General features: G+C 42.5%; 1 protein-coding gene and 1 non-coding gene across 10 annotated transcripts in view; one reads left to right on the top strand and one right to left on the bottom strand.

Annotated features, from left to right (window-relative positions):
* Positions 1 to 18,321, bottom strand: part of FAM189A1 (family with sequence similarity 189 member A1) — a 274,527-nt gene extending 256,206 nt beyond the window's left edge. For all 9 annotated transcript variants that reach the window (XR_004315687.1, XR_004315689.1, XR_004315691.1 and 6 more), the window contains exon 1: positions 17,872 to 18,321. Coding sequence is in view for 1 of the 9 variants with exons in the window: in XM_032469210.1 (XP_032325101.1) it covers positions 17,872 to 18,090 (219 nt within the window). In the remaining 8 variants the exon portion in view is untranslated. The remainder of the gene's footprint in view (positions 1 to 17,871) is intronic.
* Positions 5,137 to 5,208, top strand: TRNAS-AGA. Its single transcript has one exon. It is a non-coding gene; the product is annotated as a tRNA-Ser (tRNA).
* Positions 18,322 to 19,149: the final 828 nt, after the last annotated feature.

The raw sequence follows: 19,149 nt of genomic DNA, 5'->3' as shown, positions 1-19,149 counted from the left end.
AAGTAGATAATACTTTTATCGCCATCTTCATAATCATCACTGTCAAAAAACAGAGATAAATACTGTGTGCTTTCACCAGAATATGTGATACCAGGGATCTCTCTCCGCACAGCAACACTTTTTCTTTCTCTTAAACTGAGTCCGTTCCTCTCACCTGAAAGTCACACCATCTGGGCTACAGGTAACAGCCACAGGTCTAACTCTCCAAGTCACCCAGCAGGTGCCTTGCTCAGGGGACTTCTGGCTCTTTGTTTTCTTTGGGTTTTATTCTTCATACAGCAAAACAAAAAACAAAAAAGTATCATTATATATATATGTGTGTGTGTATTTACACATTTTCTTTTCTCGAAGAGAAAATCAATATTCTTAAATTTGCTTTCACTTTTTTTTTAAATCTATTGCAGGGAGGAGAATTAGGTTTATTTACTTATCTATCTTTTTAATGCAGGGACTGGGGATTGACCCCAGGACCTCATGCATGCTAAGCAGGCGCTCTACTACTGAGCTACCCCCTCAACTTGTTTTTTGTTTTTTGAAAGTCAATCTTGAGGAGAAGCTACTTACTACTTGTCATGACAGACTACAGCTCTGTTAATCCACTCACACCTCTTAGGTGTTATTTCCTCATCTTGCAAAGGGTCGGCTCTGAGCCTCACCCCCTCCCTCGGCACCAAAAAGCAACGGCTAATAATAATTTTAAAATAAATAAATAAATAAACCTAATTACCTCCCCCCAAAACAAAAAGAAAAAGAAAAAAAAAAACACCAAAAAAGTAAGCTAAAAAAATTTACTGATTTAAAAAAAAAAAAGGCAACATCAAGCATGGAGAGAGGACATAGGGAACCCAGTGGTGAATTTAATGAATTGGCAGGTGGAAAGCAGATGCTACCTCTCTCTGCCTTTTTCTGAGACTGGGTCAAAACTCAAGTTTCTACCAAGGCAATGTCCCATTATGAACAGCTGAAAAGAGCTCTGTGGGGCATAACTGAAAAAAAAAAAAAAGATGTATTTTTTTTAAATCAGAATATTCAGATGAGTATGTGCTCATTGGAGCTAAGCTGCTTATTAACATGTTGAACAGGTAGCTTTCTCAGAGCCCTTTCACATTCTGAGGGTTCCAAAAACATACAGCAAAATCACTACTGACGAGGGAGGGTTGAGCTCACTGGTACAGCATGTGCTTAGCATGCAAGAGGTCTTGGGTTCAATCCCCAGCACCTCCACTAGAAGCAAACAAACAAAATCACTACTTGCATCCACTATCAAAGCCACTGTCTATAATTTTTCATCAGAGATGAGAAGACAACACTTTCCTTATAGTTAGATAAATTCTATATTTTCCAAATACAAATTTGCTTTTTCATGAAGTTCCAAATTTTCTCTATTTGTTTCTGGAAAAGAATGAGCTTAAATTTCAAGGATTTTTCTTTTTTTAATCTTTTTTTAAAGGAATATATGTATGTCTTTGTGAAACATTATGCTGTATGCCAGAAATTGACACGACATTGTAAACTGACTAGACTTCAACTAAATTTTTTTAAATAACATAAAAAATCAAGGATTTATTTTAGAACAATTAAGTTGCATGGTCTGTGATAATTACACATAGACTCTGGTGGTGCTGATGCAGAAGAAGTAGCTTGTGTACATATATCAGGCCCCTAAGTCCTTGACTGAAGGCCTCCCAGTCCCCCCGAAAATGCCTGTATCCTCAATTTCTGGGGCTCCTTAAATCACCATCCATGTCACTGCACTGCACCCTTTAGGTAAAATATGGCACCTTCATCGTCAGTTGGACGTGGAGGAGATAAGAGCAGGCCACGACTATCAGCTGAAGCTATCAAAGTTAGGTTGCCAAAGCCTAAGTGCAGAAACAGAATTCAGGCAGGCCTGAACCAGGACACGCCAGGGACAGTGGGTCTGAAGTCTCACCTTCCCTAGCATCACACCTGGGCTCCGGAAAGGAAGGCCCCAGGGCTGCACCTGGCCAGCACACAGGCAGACATCTTCCAGAGCCTCCAGAGATGCTCACAGGAACCACTATGCACACCGGCCCAGCGAGAAAGGCAAAAGGACTTCTCCCAGGACCGATAAGCTCCTTCCTCCATCGGGCAGTGTTCTCAGCAGCAGGTGCGATGCTGGGGGCTGGGAGGGACCCCGTGCAGACTTCTCTGCGTCTTCTCACCTCTGCGCCTACGTTTCCCCTTGCGTTACTGTCACCCTGACACCAGGTCTGCCACAGCAATGTGCCTCGAACTCACCAAGTATGGAAATAACAGAGTGGGCTGAAGAACCCATCAAAATAAATAAATAAATACTCAAAACATTCTTTATAAAACACAAATTGAAACATTCTTTATAAAAAATTGAAACATTCTTTATAAAAAATAATAAATCAAAACATACTTTATAAAAAAATCAAAGCATTCTTTATGAAAAATAAAAACATTCTTTATTTAAAAAATAAATTGAAACCTTTATAAAAAATAAATAAATCAAAACATTCTTTATAAAAGTAATAAATCAAAACATTCTTTATAAAAAATAATAATAATAATAAATCAAAATATTTTTTATTAAAAAAAGACAGAACCCATCACTGGCTTTATTATATTTTCCTTACTCTTCAATAAATCCATAGGATACAGTACTTTTTGACCTTTTCAAGATTCAAATTCAAAATTCTCCAATTAAAGACTGAAGGATGAAGAAAAAAAAATTTGCCCCCCCAAACTCAAATTATGTAAACTATATAATGTTCAAAGGCTGGGTTTTTTTAATTCTTATTTTTTATTGAAATGTAGTTGATTTACAATGTTAGATTCAAGTGTACAACGAAGTAATTCAGTTACACATATATACACATAATACATATATTTTCAGTTTCTTTTCCACTACGAAAGGCCGTTTTCTTTGGAACAAGTCTTTCAAAATGGACCAGAGACAGAGAAGAGTTCCAAAGGTTTCTCCCTGGGCAGGGGGGGTGTGCAGGATAAGAGGTGAGGGGGGGGCTAAACTGAACGATTAAAGAGTCCAAAGAAACCATTTGGCTTGAAGAAGGACAGGCATCCTACCTACCATTTAATTGGGTGTGCTAATAGAAAATTCAGATTTAAATAGTTTGTCAAACATGAAACTATGACCATTAGAAGAACAGAGAAGCACGGGAGAAGGGGGTTAGGGGATGGGATAAAAATCACCTTGAAAACAAGTACTGGCACACCCATGTTCACAGCAGCATGGCTCACAGTAAGCCAAAAGATAGACGCATCCCAAGTGCCTATCAACAGACAGATGGATGACTGTGCTCTCACCACACAATGGAATATTACTCAGCCTTCAAAAGGGGACCCTGATGCAGGCTACAACATGGATGAATCTTGAAAATATTATGTTAAGTGAAATAAGTCAGTCACAAAAGTTAAAATACTGGATGATTCCACTTACATGCATTGCCAGAAATAGCCAAATTGACACATACAGGAAGTAGACTGGTGGTTGCCAGGGGCTAGGGGAGGGAGAATGAGGAGTGAGTGTTTAATGGGGACAGTTTCAGTTGTGCAAAAGTTCTGGATGATGGTTACACAACCATGCCAACATTCTTACTGCCACAGAACTGTACACTTAAAAAATGTCAAAATCATACATTTTATAATAGGTGTATTTTACTAGAATTTTTAAAATTCATACTTTTTCTTCAATTTCTTTTTTTTTTTAATGGAGGTACTGGGGATTGAACCTGGGACCTCATGCATGCTAAGCATGCACTCTACCACTGAGCTACACCCATCCCCCAAATATATACTTTTGAAAAAAATCAACTTGATCAATCCAGCAAAAGGAAAAAAGGAAAACAGAAAATGATAAAGTATAATAATAAATTAAGTCAAAAAGAATAAGACTAAATCTATTACACATCTTAATAAATGGGAACAGCCTAAATTCCCTGAGATGTCTAACTTAACAAAGAACAAATCTTTCCCATGCTAGTCCACAGAAAAATATGGAAAGCTCACCAATTTATTTTACAAAGCCAGTACAATCTAACAAGGTTTAATAAAGACAGTGTATGCTGTGGCCACACATGAACACACAGACTCCAGACCAATTCTGCATGTGACTATAGCAGCAAATATCTTAATACAACAGCACAGGGATTCCAACAATATGTTAAAGGAATAAGTGAAAAGGATTATTCCAGAAACCCAAGGATAATTCAACAGCAGGAAATCTATCAACATACTACATATGTGATACACCAGAAATTGCCACAGCATTGTAAACTGACCATGCCTCAATAAAAATATATTTAAAAAGTACTACAGAACATCAGCTACTGAAAGAGAAAAACCAAGAGCTTATATCAACATATGACTGAAAATACTGGAAAAATCCAGCTGTCATTCCTTGTAAGAATTCCAAACAGAAGGAAATTGCCTAAGTATGACTTTTAAATTCCTAATTTGAATACTGGACTAGCAAGCAGGTGGAGGAAATATTTATGAAGAACATTTGGGAACAATTGGCAGAATTCAAATACAGACTATGGCTAGTGCTGTGTCAATGTTAATTTCTGACTTTTATTATTGCTTCATGGTTATGTAATGCCCTTGTATTTAGGAAACAGACATTGAAGTATTTAGGGGCAAAGGGATTTGAAGCCTGCTGTGTACTCTCAAGTGATTCAGAAAAAATATGTAGATGGAGGTATCAATCAATCAACTGATCATCAGTTGGGGGGTTGGGGGATTGGGGGTCTGGAAATGACAAAGTTAATAATTGGTGAATCTGGGTTAAGGATATATGGGATTTTTTTGTACTTTTTTGCAACTCTTCTGCAGGTTTGCAATTATTGCAAAACTTAAGTCATCAAAATGACCTATCTATTTAGAAATGAAAGCAATGAAATTAAAGCTTTTCCCACTAAAATCAAAAGCAAGACATGAATATTTCCTTTCAGACTATCATTCAACAGGAAGATTCCAATTAATGCAATAAGGAAAAGGAATACGCATCATCAAACACTGAGATATGAAAAATATGGAATACAAAGAAACAAAATTACTTATAGGTGATGGGACAATAGAAATGGAAAGCACAAGACATTTACTTTAAAAATAGAATAAATAAGGGGGGAGGGTGTAGCTCAGTGGTAGAGCGTGTGCTTAGAATGCACAAGGTCCTGGGTTCAATCCCCCAGACCTCCACCAAAAAAAAAGTTAAAAATATAGAATAAATAATTTCAAAGTAAGAGAGAAATAAAAGTCGACAGTCTCTCTGTACAGGAGCCGTAAGTACTGAAGAAGGGGAAATTCCGGCAACACTTAGCTCCACCACAAAACCTCGGAGCGTATTTAACAAGAAAAGCAGAGCAGTCACATGTCGAAACCTTTGAACGCTTCAGCTGTTCAAATATTCAACATTCATATTAAAAATGTTAACCAACGGAATCCAAATACAAAGATAACGCATCACGAAAAAGCAAGAATATGTGAACTCTACCTCACGTGGTATCAAGAGTGAGCCCTTCATATGAAATAGAGAAACCACAAGGTCCTACTGCACAGCATAGGGAACTATATTCATTTTCTTGTAATAGCCTATAATGGAAAAAAATCTGAAAAGAGAAAATATATATGCATGTATATGTATAACTGAATCACTTTGCTATACAGATGAAACTAACATTGTAAATCAACCACACTTCAATAAAAAAAAAAATGTTTTTTAAAGAGTGAGCCCTGCTGTCTTTTTATTTGAATTTGCCGGGTATATCTGCTCCCGTCCTCTTATTTTTAGCCTTTCTAAATCTCTCCACTTCCAGTCTATCTCCGGATCTTGCTTTGCTAAGTCAACTTGAAACACTTTTTTAACTAGGTTAATTGAGCCTATTTACATAATGTTAATATAGTCTGTATGTTTGGCATCAGCTTTGCCAGATTTTTAACCTCATATTTAAAACACTGACGCACAAGCTCGAAGTCTTTCCATACGTGGGCTGCTATCTCTGCTGGCTTCTCTCCCCATTTCTGTAGGTACGTGGGAAGCATACTGGTTCCAGTTACCGCTTTTATATTACTACCTTATATAACCCCCTTAGTAACCTGTCCCTTTAGACGTTATCGCCTCCCTCCTATGAGCAATGATGCGATTAGCTAGTAATTGCTGCTTCCTGCCTCTCTCCCTCGCTCTTCCTAAGCATCGGTTTTAGCCACTAGCATTCAGCTAGTGTTCATCTTTCTGGTCGTTAGTAAACCCAACCTTCTACTACTTGCTTGGTCGGCTTCCAGAGACATTTTTCTATCCTAGCTCACACTGGCGTGGTAATTAAGGAGTTTATTCCGCTTTCCCTCAACTCCTCCCATTTATCTGTTTCGCTGTAGGACTCTCTATAACCACAAAGTGTCATGTTTCTGTATTAATCTGCCTCCCTTACTGCTATCTTTCAGTTTTGGTTTCACAATTAAAGACAGTGTCACTGTTCATCCCTAGAACTTATGAAAAGCTTCGACGATCGTTTTCGTAGTTTTCTGAAGCTCATTCTCCAGCAAACAACTGAGATGGGGCTCGCCCGTGGGACCAACAGTCCCAGAGTTCTTGCAAATTCAAAATTGTATGTCTGTAGAAAACAAACTTACGGTCACGGGAGGGGTGTTGGGGTCAGGAAGGGGTTGGAAGGATTAATTAGGTGTTTGGGATTTGCAGATACACACTACTATATATGAAAAAGATAAACAACAAGGTCCTACTGTATAGTACAGGGAACTATATTCAATAACTTGTAGTAACCTATAATGAAAGAGAATATGAAAACGAATATATGTATATGTATGATTGAAACACTGTGCTGTAAACCAGAAATTGATGCATTATAAACTGACCATACTTCAATAAAAAAGAATTTTTAATAAAATAAGTAACAGGGTGTATGGTTCAGCACAGGGAAGTATATTCAATACCTTGTAATAACCATAATGGAAAATAATCTGAAAAGGAATATATATATACATATAGCTGAATCACTATGCTGTACACCAGAAATGAACACAACACTGTAAATCAACTATACCTCAATTTAAAAAAAACTGTATGTCTGTGGCCTTTGTATTTAAAGGACAGTTCTGTGGATACAGGACGCTTGGCTCACACAGAAAGCATATTAAAAACCCTGAGTAACTTCACACCACCCTGCATCTCCCACTGATCACAGCCACAGACCTGTGAGAGGAGGAATTTTTTTCTTTTTTTAGTGGAAGTATTGGGGATTGAACCCAGGACCTCATGCCTGCTAAGCACACTCTTCCACTGAGCTATATACCCTCTTGCCCCTTGCAGCCACAGACCCAATGAAGGGCACGGAATAGACAGCTTAGAAACTCAGAGAGCAAAACAGCAGGCAGACAGGAGGCAAGAGACTTAACTCCAAGTACCCCCAGGCTGGCAGAGGGTTGTATTTTTCCCTCTTCGGTTGCATCCCCCAGCCAAAACGCAGCACAGCCCGAAACCCCCAACTGAGCAGGGTTGCAGACAAGGAGCAGCTTTCCAGTTCTGGCTCAGGGATTTGGAAAGAGGTTCCCTGATGCCCTAAGAGAGTAAGGCAGTCCCCACTGGTTCTTCTTCGAGCTTTCCTTCTCTTCTCTCTGCTCACTCACACCCCAGCATCCAAGCAATACCATAGCAACAGCAGCAGCAGCAGCAGCAGCAGGAGCTATCAAGACCCAGAAGACCCTTCCCCCGCCTGCCTGCTCCATCCGAGGGGCGTGGCCCCAGGAGGGCAGGACACAGCCTTGCTGCTGATTCTCTCGCTCTGTCCTCCCACCACAGAGCAAAGTAAAGCCCTAGCATTCCTGGAGGACTGGGTAAGGGAAGCCCCCGGGGAACCAGATCACACCGGGAGGAGCACAGAGTGGGGAGCTAGGGAAAGGGATCCCTGAAACATGTTTATGAACTCACGGGCTCATCCCCGAGGTGACCACACAACGCGAAACAGATATTGAAACACGGAGAACAGAACTATGGGACAGATCCTCACCTGAGAGCCAGATTGGCCTGAGCGGTATGTGTGCAGAACAGATCTGGAAAGGACCACAAAGACTTTGAAACCTGAACTACAATCCACAGGAGGCTAGTCACAATGCGGTCTGAACCTGAGAGATTGCATAACCTGCTAAAACAAAAACAGCAACCTTCTTCGCTGGATTTAAACAATATCCGAAGACTCACAACACAACGTTTGAAACAGGATATAATCCAAAGTCACCTGGCCTATAAAAAATCAGAAAGATGTCAACTTCCATGGGAAAACACAGCCAATGACAGACTTTGGAAATATCAAAGACTTTAAAGCACTGATAAGAAAAATGCTCCAGTAAGTAAGGGTGAATATTTTTGAAATGAATGAAAAGCTACAAAAACTGGGGGGGGGGGGGGGGGGGGGGAACTAGTTGATAGGAAGGAGAACCCAATGGAAATTTTTAAAACTGAAAAACAGGATAACCAAAGTAAAAAATTCAATGGGTGGATTTAAGAGCAGAACGGAGATGAAAGGAAAAAAACTCAGTCAACTAATATGGGAGCAACAATTTAAAGTATTCATCAGAGAATATGGAAGACAGAAGGAATTGGAACATACTGAAAGGCTGAAAGGAAGGAAGTGCCAACCCAGAACTGTACATCTAACAAAAACACCCTTCAGGAACAAAGGAGAAGTAAAGGCAGCCTAAGGTAAAGAAAACTAAGAGTCATGGGGTGGGTGCAGCTCAGTGGTTAGAGCGCATGCTTAGCATGCACAAGGGCCCGGGTTCAATCCCCAAGTATCTCTATTTAAAAAACAAAGGAAAACTAAGAGAGTTTGTTGATAGCACACTTGCTCTAAAAACACTGCTGCAGGAAATTGTTCAGACAGAGGCAAATGATACGAGAAGAAAATCTGGAATATCAGGTATGAAGAAAGAACAAAAGAAATGGTAAATATAAGGGACGATTCTTCTCCTGCTAAATTCTTTAAAACAAAAGTATAATACTGTCTGAAAGAATTGTCAACATATGTAGATATAATATGTGAGATAAATTATATAAGATATTTATGACAACTACAACTCAAATGAGGGAGTTAAAGGGTGGTAAGATTTCAGCATTCCAGTTGAAGTGATAAAATATGATTCTATGTTAACAAGGAGAAGTCAAATACACATATTGTAATCTATGGAGCAACTGCTAAAAAAGAACTCTACAAAGAAATATAGTTAAAAACACAACAGATAAGTTAAAATGTAGCGATTAAATAAAATTCCAAATAAGCCAAAAGAAGGCAGCAGAGGTGAAATAGAAGAACAAATAAGGAAGGGAACAAAAGGGTAGGGGGAGGCAGATATAAATTTAAATACGCTAATAATTACACTACATGTAAATGGTGAAGCACATCAATTAAAAGACAGAGACTGGCAGGGTAGATTTTTTTTAAAAGATCCAATTATATGCTATCAACAAAGAACTTGCTACAAATATAATAATTTAGGAGAATTAAAAGTGAAAATGTGGGAAAGGATATGCCATGAAACAACAATCAAAGGAAAACTGGAGTGGCTATTTTAATATCAGACAAACTAGACTTTGGAGGAAAAAAAAAATTTTACCAGAGATAAAAAAGAGACACAACAAACCCCAGACCAACTCGCATGCACATATAAAATAAACAAAGACAAATGGGGGAGGAGGCTCAAAAAATAAAAAGAAACACAACATTATAATAAAAGGGTCAATTCACAAAGAAGACATACGATCCTGAATGGGTCTGTACTTAACAACAGAACACCAAAAAAAGATAAAAGCAAAAACTGACAAAACTGAAGGGTGAATAGAGAAATCCAGAGTTATAGTTAGAGACTTCAGCATCCCTCTGTCAGTAACGGAACTAGTAGACTGAAAGTAATGAAGACTAACACAAGAACTAAACAATACCATCAACACAAGAATGTATATGTGTGTGTATGTATTTATATGAGTGTGTGTACATATATTATATATCCTAACTATGTCCACTGGGACGGCCCAGAAGCAAACCAATGAGATCACACTGAGCTCCTTGGAGAAATGGCAACGTTTCCCCGGAGCAAGGCAAAGTGCAGGATAAGCCTGGAACACCTTCGTAGGTCAGAATGCCAGGAGATGCACAGTGTATAATGGGGACACACTGGGGACAATTTGAGCATCAAGATAAAGAATGATAATAGATAAATAAAATAGATAACCATGAGTCCATATTACTACAAACTTTAAAATGAATTAACTATAAAGACACAGATGAGAAAAAAGAGAAATCTCTTCTTACAGCAAAGTAACAAGCAATAAATGCAGAAAGAATGACAGAAATAAAAAATGGTGTCTTGGCAACCATCACAGAGGTGGCTGATTAAGGTTAGTGTCATCTGTGGATGCTAAAGCCAATGCGCAGAGGTTTGATCATGAACAGATCATTGGCGTAATCTCAGAATACCTCCCCACAAAATATAATCAAAGGGAAATGGGAGAATTTAAGATGATCACACCCAGCAGACAGCAAATGTCTCCTGAGATGTTGTAGACGGAAGAACACGGCATCATTTCTGCAACAGTCCTGCCACGGTTGCATAACCTGAGTTTGCATGACCCAGGTTCAGGGTCATTCTACAGAGTATAAAGCTTACACTCATTAAAACCATGGGAAACGTGAAACACAAAGGAAGACTGAAGAGCATGAAGAGAGTTAAGACACATACAAATTCCTGGAGAGAATTCTGGGCCAGAAAGGGAAAAGGAACACTAAAGCTGGTGAAATTGGAATGGGGCCTGTGAACTGGATGGCAATGTCCTTCCAATGCTGATCTCTTACTCCAGTTACATAGAAGTGTCCTTGAGTGGGGGAGATACACGCTGAGATTTTTAGGGGTGGTCGGACATCACATCTGCAACCCGCTCCCACAAGGTCAAGAAAAAAACTAATAACGGATTTCTTTTCACTGAGGAAGAGAGACAGTGTATACAAGGGGCAAATACAGTAAAACAGTTACAATCAGGGACCTGAATTGAAGGGATCCAGTCCAGAAGTTCTTAGTTCTGTTCTATAACTTTTCTACAAGTTGGAAATTTCAAATTTCCCCCTCAAAATTTACTTTTTGAAATATTGCCTCATATTTTCCAGCATATGATTTATTTGGCTATGAGAATTCCACAACACACAATACAAGTGACTAGGACTTTTTACCTGGATGCCCAAAGGATTTTTTTTTCCCCTTAACTTGAACATGCATTATTTTACAGAGATAGGTCTCAGTGTTGATTATTCTGCACTGATTTTTTTTTCCCAATTCCACAGTGGGACCTTTCAATTCTTCTATTTTAGGGAAGTTTTCTTGCATTATCATTTAAAATATTTATTTTATCCCATTGCTTTGTTCTTCCTTTCTTCCTTTCCTGGACACTTTAATCATATGTATATCAGATCTTCTTTGCCTGTCTCATATATTGCTTTTTTTTTTCAAGAAAGGAAAGTGAGGATTTATTAAATAATAATACGGTCTCAAAGGATGAGCGGGCAGACTGATGTGAGTAACGCACGTACTACTTTCTCATTCACTTTATCCCTTTATTTGTTGTTGCTATTGGTTTCATTTTTCTCCTTCTCATCCTCTATTTTTACCTCTGTGTTGTCTACAGTAACCATCTGCCCGTGTGTCCCTTCTGGACAATTTAGTCTTCCTTTCTAAAATGCATTTTTCCCTAATTCTTTCCTGACACCCACTTGTTCCCATTTCACAAATTTCTGCTACCTAGCTGCATCCTTCGTAGTTTCTCAATTTCTGATTGATGCTGTCTTTCCATTTCTTTCCTTTTAGCTGATCTTGAAATACAAGTTAATGATTTTTGGGGCGTGCTCTCACTTTCTGTAGTACCATTATGTTCATTTTCATCATTGTTCTCTGAATCAATTTTGCATCCAATTAGATCCAATTCCGTTTTTGTTCCCCGTGTGTGAATGAGGTGGATTTTCCTGATCTGTTAAGAGAAAGCTCCTGAGAACAGGGAATGGGCCAGGACAGCATTCCCAGCTGGGCTCCACTGATCTGGCAAGGACCCAAGTAGGGGGAGGTCTCTGTGTATCACTTACTTGTTTCTCAGAGTTAAATCCAGAGCTCTCATGAAGTTCATTCTCACATGGTGGCCCTCAGCTCCAGCTCTAGACCCTGGAGTCCTTATTTTCAAGGCCATGGTCTTCACACAGGAGGTTCTCTTTTGTTGCTGGAGCAGCTTCTAAGATCTCTGTCCCTGGGAGTCCCCCAGACCTGCAGCATCTGAACTTCTCTCTTGCGGTCTGTGTACCTGTCCTGCTCCATGTGGTTTGTGTCCAGTCATTCTGCTCAGGGGGAGGCTCTGTCCTTCTGGGAGGGAGGACTCACTGTGCCTTTCTCAGATGCGCCAAGGCTGTGCCACCACGTCCCTGCACAGTTACTGTTCTCACTTTCAACCAGAACCCTGAGAGCACCTTTCCAGGGTCCAGACACCCGGTGGAGGGAGCACCTCGTGGTGATCTGGGTCCTCACGGCCTGTCAAGAGCTCCCGTTCACATCCCACCGCTCCCTGGCAGCCGGTGCACTGGCCACATCGGTCGATGTACTGACCAGTGGCACCCGTTCCATGGACATGTCCTCACTCAGCTTTTGTGATGACTCTCCTGTGAACTGGTTTAGTTTTCAAGAGCAGTTTGGGGGAGATTGAAATTCTGCCACCATGAACACATCCCCATAACATATTTTCTGAAAGGGACAAAACAAAGGACAAATAAATGAAAACACAAACCATGTTCTTGAATTGGAAGCTTTAATGTGACAAAACTGTCAGTGTTCCCAAAATTAATCCGTGACTGTCATGTAACTCAAATCCTGAAAGGGTATTACTGGAAACTAGACACAGACAGTTTAAAGTTCATACACAAAAGAGCCAAGGCACTTTTGAAAAAGAAAACATGGATACTCTACATAAAAGAGATAAACAACAAAGCCCTACTGTATAGCACAGGGAACTATATTCAATATTTTATAATGACCTACAATGAAAAAGAATGAAAAAGAATAGATGTATGTATGTATAATTGAATCACCTTGCCGTACACTTGAAACACTGTAAATTAACTATACTTCAATTTAAAAATTTTTAAAATTTAAAAAAAAACAGTATGGAGGGGCACATCTTACCAGATAGTGAAACTAACCAGGATGCTGCCTTAATCAAAATAATGTGGTACTGACCCTAAAACAGACAATTAAGGGAGTAAAACTATCACAGGAGGCTACATATAGCATGGTGACACTAGTTAACAACAATACTGTGTTGTGTATTTCAAAGTTGCTAAGAGACTAAACCTTAAAAGTTCTCATTACAAGGAAAAAAAATGTTATAAATATATACGGTGACAAATGTTAAGTAGACTTGTGGTGATCATTTTGCAAAATATACCAGTATCAAATCATTATGTTGCCCACCTGAAACTAATATAATGTTGTATGTCAATTAGATCTCAATTAAAGTAAAAGAGAGTAAAACTGAGTAGAGTCTATCTCTGCCTGAATTACTTCACTTAGTATGATAATCTCTAGGTCCCTCCATGTTGCTGCAAATGGTATTATTTCATTCTTTTTCGTGGCTGAGTAGTATTCCATCATATAAATATACCATATCTTCTCTAACCAGTCATCTGTTGATGGGCACTTAGGTTGCTTCCATGTCTTGGCTATTATAAACAGTGCTGCTATGAACACTGGGGTGCATGTATCTTTTCAAATGAAGAGTTTTCTCCTGATACATGCTGTACACCAGAAACTAACACAACACTATAAATCAACTATATTTCCATTTTTTAAAAAAAGACCAAATCCATCATAAATATAGACCTATGATAAATCTGGGGGAAAAAAAACTGAATAGAGTCCAAAACAGAAGCATTGTCTGAAAGCCAATAAACTTAGGTCCTTTTTTCACACTGTATACCAAATAAATTCTGGATGACTGAACATTGAATACAAACGGTAAAACAAAAACATTAGAAGGAAATGTAAAGGAATTTTTATGCAACCTCTGTCATCACAAATTTCTGACAACCCTCTTAAATAAGAGAAAAGAACCCGACACTGTGAAAGAGAACACTAACATGGGAATGCAGTTTGGTGCAGCCACTGTGGAAAACAGTTTGGAGATTCCTCAAAAGACTAGGAATAGACTTACCATATGACCCAGGAATCCCGCTCCTGGGCATAAATCCAGAAGGAAGCCTACTTCAAAATGACACCTGCACCCCAATGTTCATAGCAGCACTATGTACAATAGCCAAGACATGGAAACAGCCTAAATGTCCATCAACAGATGACTGGATAAAGAAGATGTGGTATATTTCTATGATGGAATACTATTCAGCCATAAAAACGACAACCTAACGCCATTTGCAGCAGCATGGATGTTCCTGGAGAATGTCATTCTAAGGGAAGTAAGCCAGAAAGAGAAAGAAAAATACTATATGAGATCACTCATATGTGGAATCTAAAAAAACAAAACAAAACAAAACATAAACATGAAACAGAAACAGACTCATAGACATAGAATACAAACTTGTGGTTGCCAAGGGGGTAGGGGGTGGGAAGGGACAGACTGAGATTTCAAAATGTAGAATAGATAAACAAGATTATACTGTATAGCACAGAGAAATATATACAAGATCTTACGGTAGCTCACAGCAAAAACAAATGTGACAATGAATATATGTATGTTCATGTATAACTGAAAAACTGTGCTCTACACTGGAATTTGACACAACATTGTAATATGACTATAACTCAATTTAAAAAAATGTTAAAAAAACTGTTCAAGTAAGAGAAGGCTTTGGGTGGTTTGAAAAACCATTTTCAAGCTTACGTCACTATAAGAGGGCATTTCCTCTGGGAGCTCGAATTTGAATGGGTATGGTCAGGTTTGTGTCAGTGGTAAATGCTTAAAGCTTATAAACATAACTACCCCTCCACATTATTGCAAATGCATTTTACTAATATGGCATTTTTAATTGGAAGGTAAATGTCATGATAACGTTGACAGGTAGTGAATAAATCTGGAGGTGAAAATAACTCTAAAAAAAAAGAACACTAACAAATTTGACTATGTAAAAAGTTTTTAAATTTTATGTATGGCAAAAGACACCAAAAATTAAGCCACATGAGAGATGAAAAACTTCAAGAAAATATTTGCAACATATAAGAAAAGTAACCGTGGAAAGTCAGATCAGATGAAAGTAAAATACATCTTTACCTTCCATCAGATGAGTGAAATGCTAGGGAACGCAAACACCCTGTGCTGGTAAGAAGGGGGCAAAGGGGTATCCTTAGGTGATGCTGCTGTGGGTCGGAGGGACTACTACCTTTTGTGGAATTAATCCAGCAATATGTAATGAAATTCCAAATTTGAATACTCTTTGACTAGCTATTCCACTTTGGGGAATTTATGCTCGGAAAACAAGCACTTGCCTCTAAGGCTAGCTAAGCAGCACTGTTTACAGAGATGCAAAACTGATACCGTCAGAATATTCCCAGCAGGAGAAAAACTGAAGAAATTACACAAATTCATACTGTAGACTTTTATGCAGTCATTAAAAATAACAAGAAGAAGGCTGAGTTATGGCTGGGAATATTTATTATACACTAAATTAAAAAAATACATCACAGAGTAAGGTATCTGGTAAAATCTCCTTGCAAGGTGGTCTCCAGGCCTTGGTGGGCAGGTACAGATGTGGCAAGGGGCCAGTGTCATAACTCACAGCCACGTCAACACGCAAACCGGAACCAACCACCATTTGTACAAAGGGCAGAGATGTTATGCAAAATATGGTATGTACTGTTTTCAAGGAATTTTAAAGGTGCTTGTGGCCGACTTTGTTTGAAGAAAGAAAACAAGCACCTTAAACAGTAGGTGTAAGGAGGAGGGGACAGTGGGAGATGGACCAAGGGCAGACGCTACCTGCAATCTCTAAAACGTAACCAGGGCAGGTTGGGTTCACTGCCGTTCCCCAGAGCCTGCAGGACAGGAACGTCTGCACACAACAGACACTGTGGGATTACTCTGAATCGTGGGAAATTAGAATTAAGAGGTTATAGCTGTTGAAAGGAGTAACGCTGGACATGCAAACTGAATTACTGTCTTACACATTTAACTCTTCAGACTAAAACGCAGTGGATGGACATTTTTTCACATCAATAGCTTTTCTACCATGTCTGGTGAATGTCTTCCCTTTTAGGTTTGTTATTGAACCTTTGAAAATGCCCTTTGCAAGGGAGAAGGGGAGGCTCAGGGAGGAGCCAGGAAGCCCAGCTGAGTTACCAGTCTGCCACCTGTAGGCTGGTTCCAGCAGACATACACTCAGGGCCCACTAGACAGACAGCATGAAAACAATGCATACTAAATAATGCTAAAAATTGAGCAACAGATGTGTGATGACTATATATAGTTGCCCATTTGAATCACGGCTACTGGGCTCTTGCTTCCAACCTCCTCACGTCTGTTGTTCCTAATCAGCTCTCCCAGACTCAACCTTGGTCTGAAATGAGCTCTTAAAATTAATACCCCCATTAGGATGAACGACCACACCTGTTATCGATCAGGGTTTCACAGAGTCAGTTCTGCTTGGATCTCATTTTAAAAGCCATGCAATGAACTTCAAGAACAAAAGACCATTGCAAAATGACAACAACAACAACAACAAAAAGGAAAGCTGGACAGAATTTTTAAATCTCAAAACTCAAGAACAAATAGCAAACATTCATTACAAAGGCTCAGTCTGGATTTCTGGAGATGAAATTAAACCATTCTGGGTTTACAATTTAAACCTATCAAATGCACTCCAGCCCCATGAACCACATGTAGTTACATACGCCAAGAGTTCTAAGAATGAGGGTCTCCCTTCAGAAATATCTGCTCTGCATATATTTTTCCTGTTTCCACATGTCCATTCTTTAATATAGAAAAAGCAACTTTCATCAAAAGGCTATAAACTGCGAAAAAAACATAACTCTTGGAGACAACCACTTTCTGTAATAGGATTTCCTGGTGGCTTTGCTTCTATGGAGGTCTGTTGGTCACTGGCTTCTCCAATTTGGGGGTCAACAGCCTGAAAACCGGTCACCCTCGTGGTTGGGAATCTCATTAAACACACCCTCCGACGCCGCCCACTAAGCACGTTCCTGCCGGACGGGGGACCCTCGAGGTCCCCGACGCTGAGGTGAGGAGCGGCCGACGCGGGGGCCGGCGGTTCCCCGCCGCCAGGACTGACCCGCAACCCGACGGGACGCGCCTGGCACCGCAGCCACCAGCCAGGGCCGCCGCGAAAGCCAGGCGCGCGCGGAGCCGCAGCCCGCACCGAGTGCGCATCAGTCCTCCGCTGAGGGGTCGGGGCCCCGGGACCGGTTAGGTCCGCCCCGAGCCCGCCGGGTGGGTCCCCACCCCCAGGGTCTCAGAGCACCCGAGGGCCCAGGCGCCGACGCTGCGGCCCGACACGCACCTCCCGCCCACCCTCCCCCCGCGGCCCCTCGGGCGGTCGCTGGTTCGTGGAGGACGGGCGCCTGGTTTCCGTTCCCTCGAAAAAAAGTAACTCCGGGGACCAGCGCAGTGGGAAAGGGAGACCAATTCTTCCAGAGCGGCGAGCGGTGAGTCGGGTCCCCCGAGTTATCTCGCCCCGAGTTTTGAACTGCACCCCGGGCTCCGGCAGCCCCGTGCGGAGTCCGTCCCGAACTCGGCGCCCGCGGGGCCGTTGGCCGGCGGCCCTCCCGCAGCCCCGTGCGCGCCCGGCCACAGACACTCACCGAGAAGCCGGCCCAGAAGGGGCAGGAGTGGCGGACGCGGGCCGAGGTGGTGAGCGCCAGCGCGGCGAAGCTGACGGCCACGATGAGGCATCCGAGCGCCATCTGCGTGGCCCCGAGCGCCAGCACGATGCGGGAGCGGCCCGGGCACTCGCGCAGGCGGGACAGGCTGCGGGGCGGCGCGGCGGGGCGCGGCGCGCGGGGACCGCCGGCCAGAGGCATCGCGCCCGGGGACGGCGCCCGCACGCCTCGCCCCGGTCCCGCCCGGCCCCGGCGCGCGCCGCCGCCGCCTCTCCTCACCGAGGGTCCGAGGCAAGTTGCGCCGGCTGCAGGGACGGCCTCCCCGCGCGCTGCGGCGGCCGCGCGCCGGGAGCCGGCCGGGCCGGGCGGGGAGCCGGGCGCCCGCAGCCCCCTCCAGGGCCCGCGCCCATGCCGCCGCCGCTGCTCCGCAGGGCCGCCCGCCCGCCGGCCGGCCGCGCCGCGCTGCGCCCTCTCCCGCCCGCCCCGCGCGTTCCCCGGCCCGAGCGCGGGCGCGAGCCGCCGTCGCCGCTGCCGCTGCCGCTGCCGGGGGCGAGCCCCGCCGCCGCGCGCCGGGCCGGGACCCGAGAGGGGCGGGAGCAGGCGGGCGCAGGTGCGGTGCCCCGGGCCAGGCCTGGGCGCACGCGCCCCCCGTGGGGGAGGGGAGTGGGGGCCGCAGGCGCGTCAAGGGCGCGGGCGGCAGCAGGCGGGGCCCTCGGCCCGAGGCGCGGACGGGGCTTGGGAGCCGCAGGGGCCGAGCCCCGGGCCGCCCCGGGCCAGCCCGGGAGTGGGGCGCGCGTCGCGGCGGCGGGGATCCAGGAGAGCGCCCGACTGTGGGGGCGGGGGCGGAGAGGAGGTGATTCCCAGAGCCGGTCCCAAGTGTGGCGGGCAGGAGCCTCCCTCGAATGCGGAATCTCGAGATCCAAGATGCTGCTTTTCTGCAGTTCCAGAATTTCTCAAGCCCCCGCTGAGAACTCGGCCCTGGAGGACTCAGCGTTGAAAATATTCTCAGCTCACAGACCGAAGACTCTTGCCCACCTTTCCCTTGCAGGATTTTTCATACAAGTAAAAAGTTTGGGCTGAAAAATTGCACAAAACGAATGTAAATGAACAATATCATTAAGGACCTAGGAAATCATCTTGACTCCCTTTTGAGTTTTAAATAGCTGACTGTTGGCTTCTTTAGGGTGCCAAGAAAGCTTGGAAGTTTTGATTGTCGTAATTTACCTTGTGGCCCTGTTGATGTGACAGCTTTAAGATTGC

Source organism: Camelus ferus, chromosome 27, assembly GCF_009834535.1.
Source record: "Camelus ferus isolate YT-003-E chromosome 27, BCGSAC_Cfer_1.0, whole genome shotgun sequence".
NCBI classification, from domain to species: domain Eukaryota; kingdom Metazoa; phylum Chordata; class Mammalia; order Artiodactyla; family Camelidae; genus Camelus; species Camelus ferus.
This window is presented reverse-complemented; position numbering and strand designations above follow the sequence as displayed.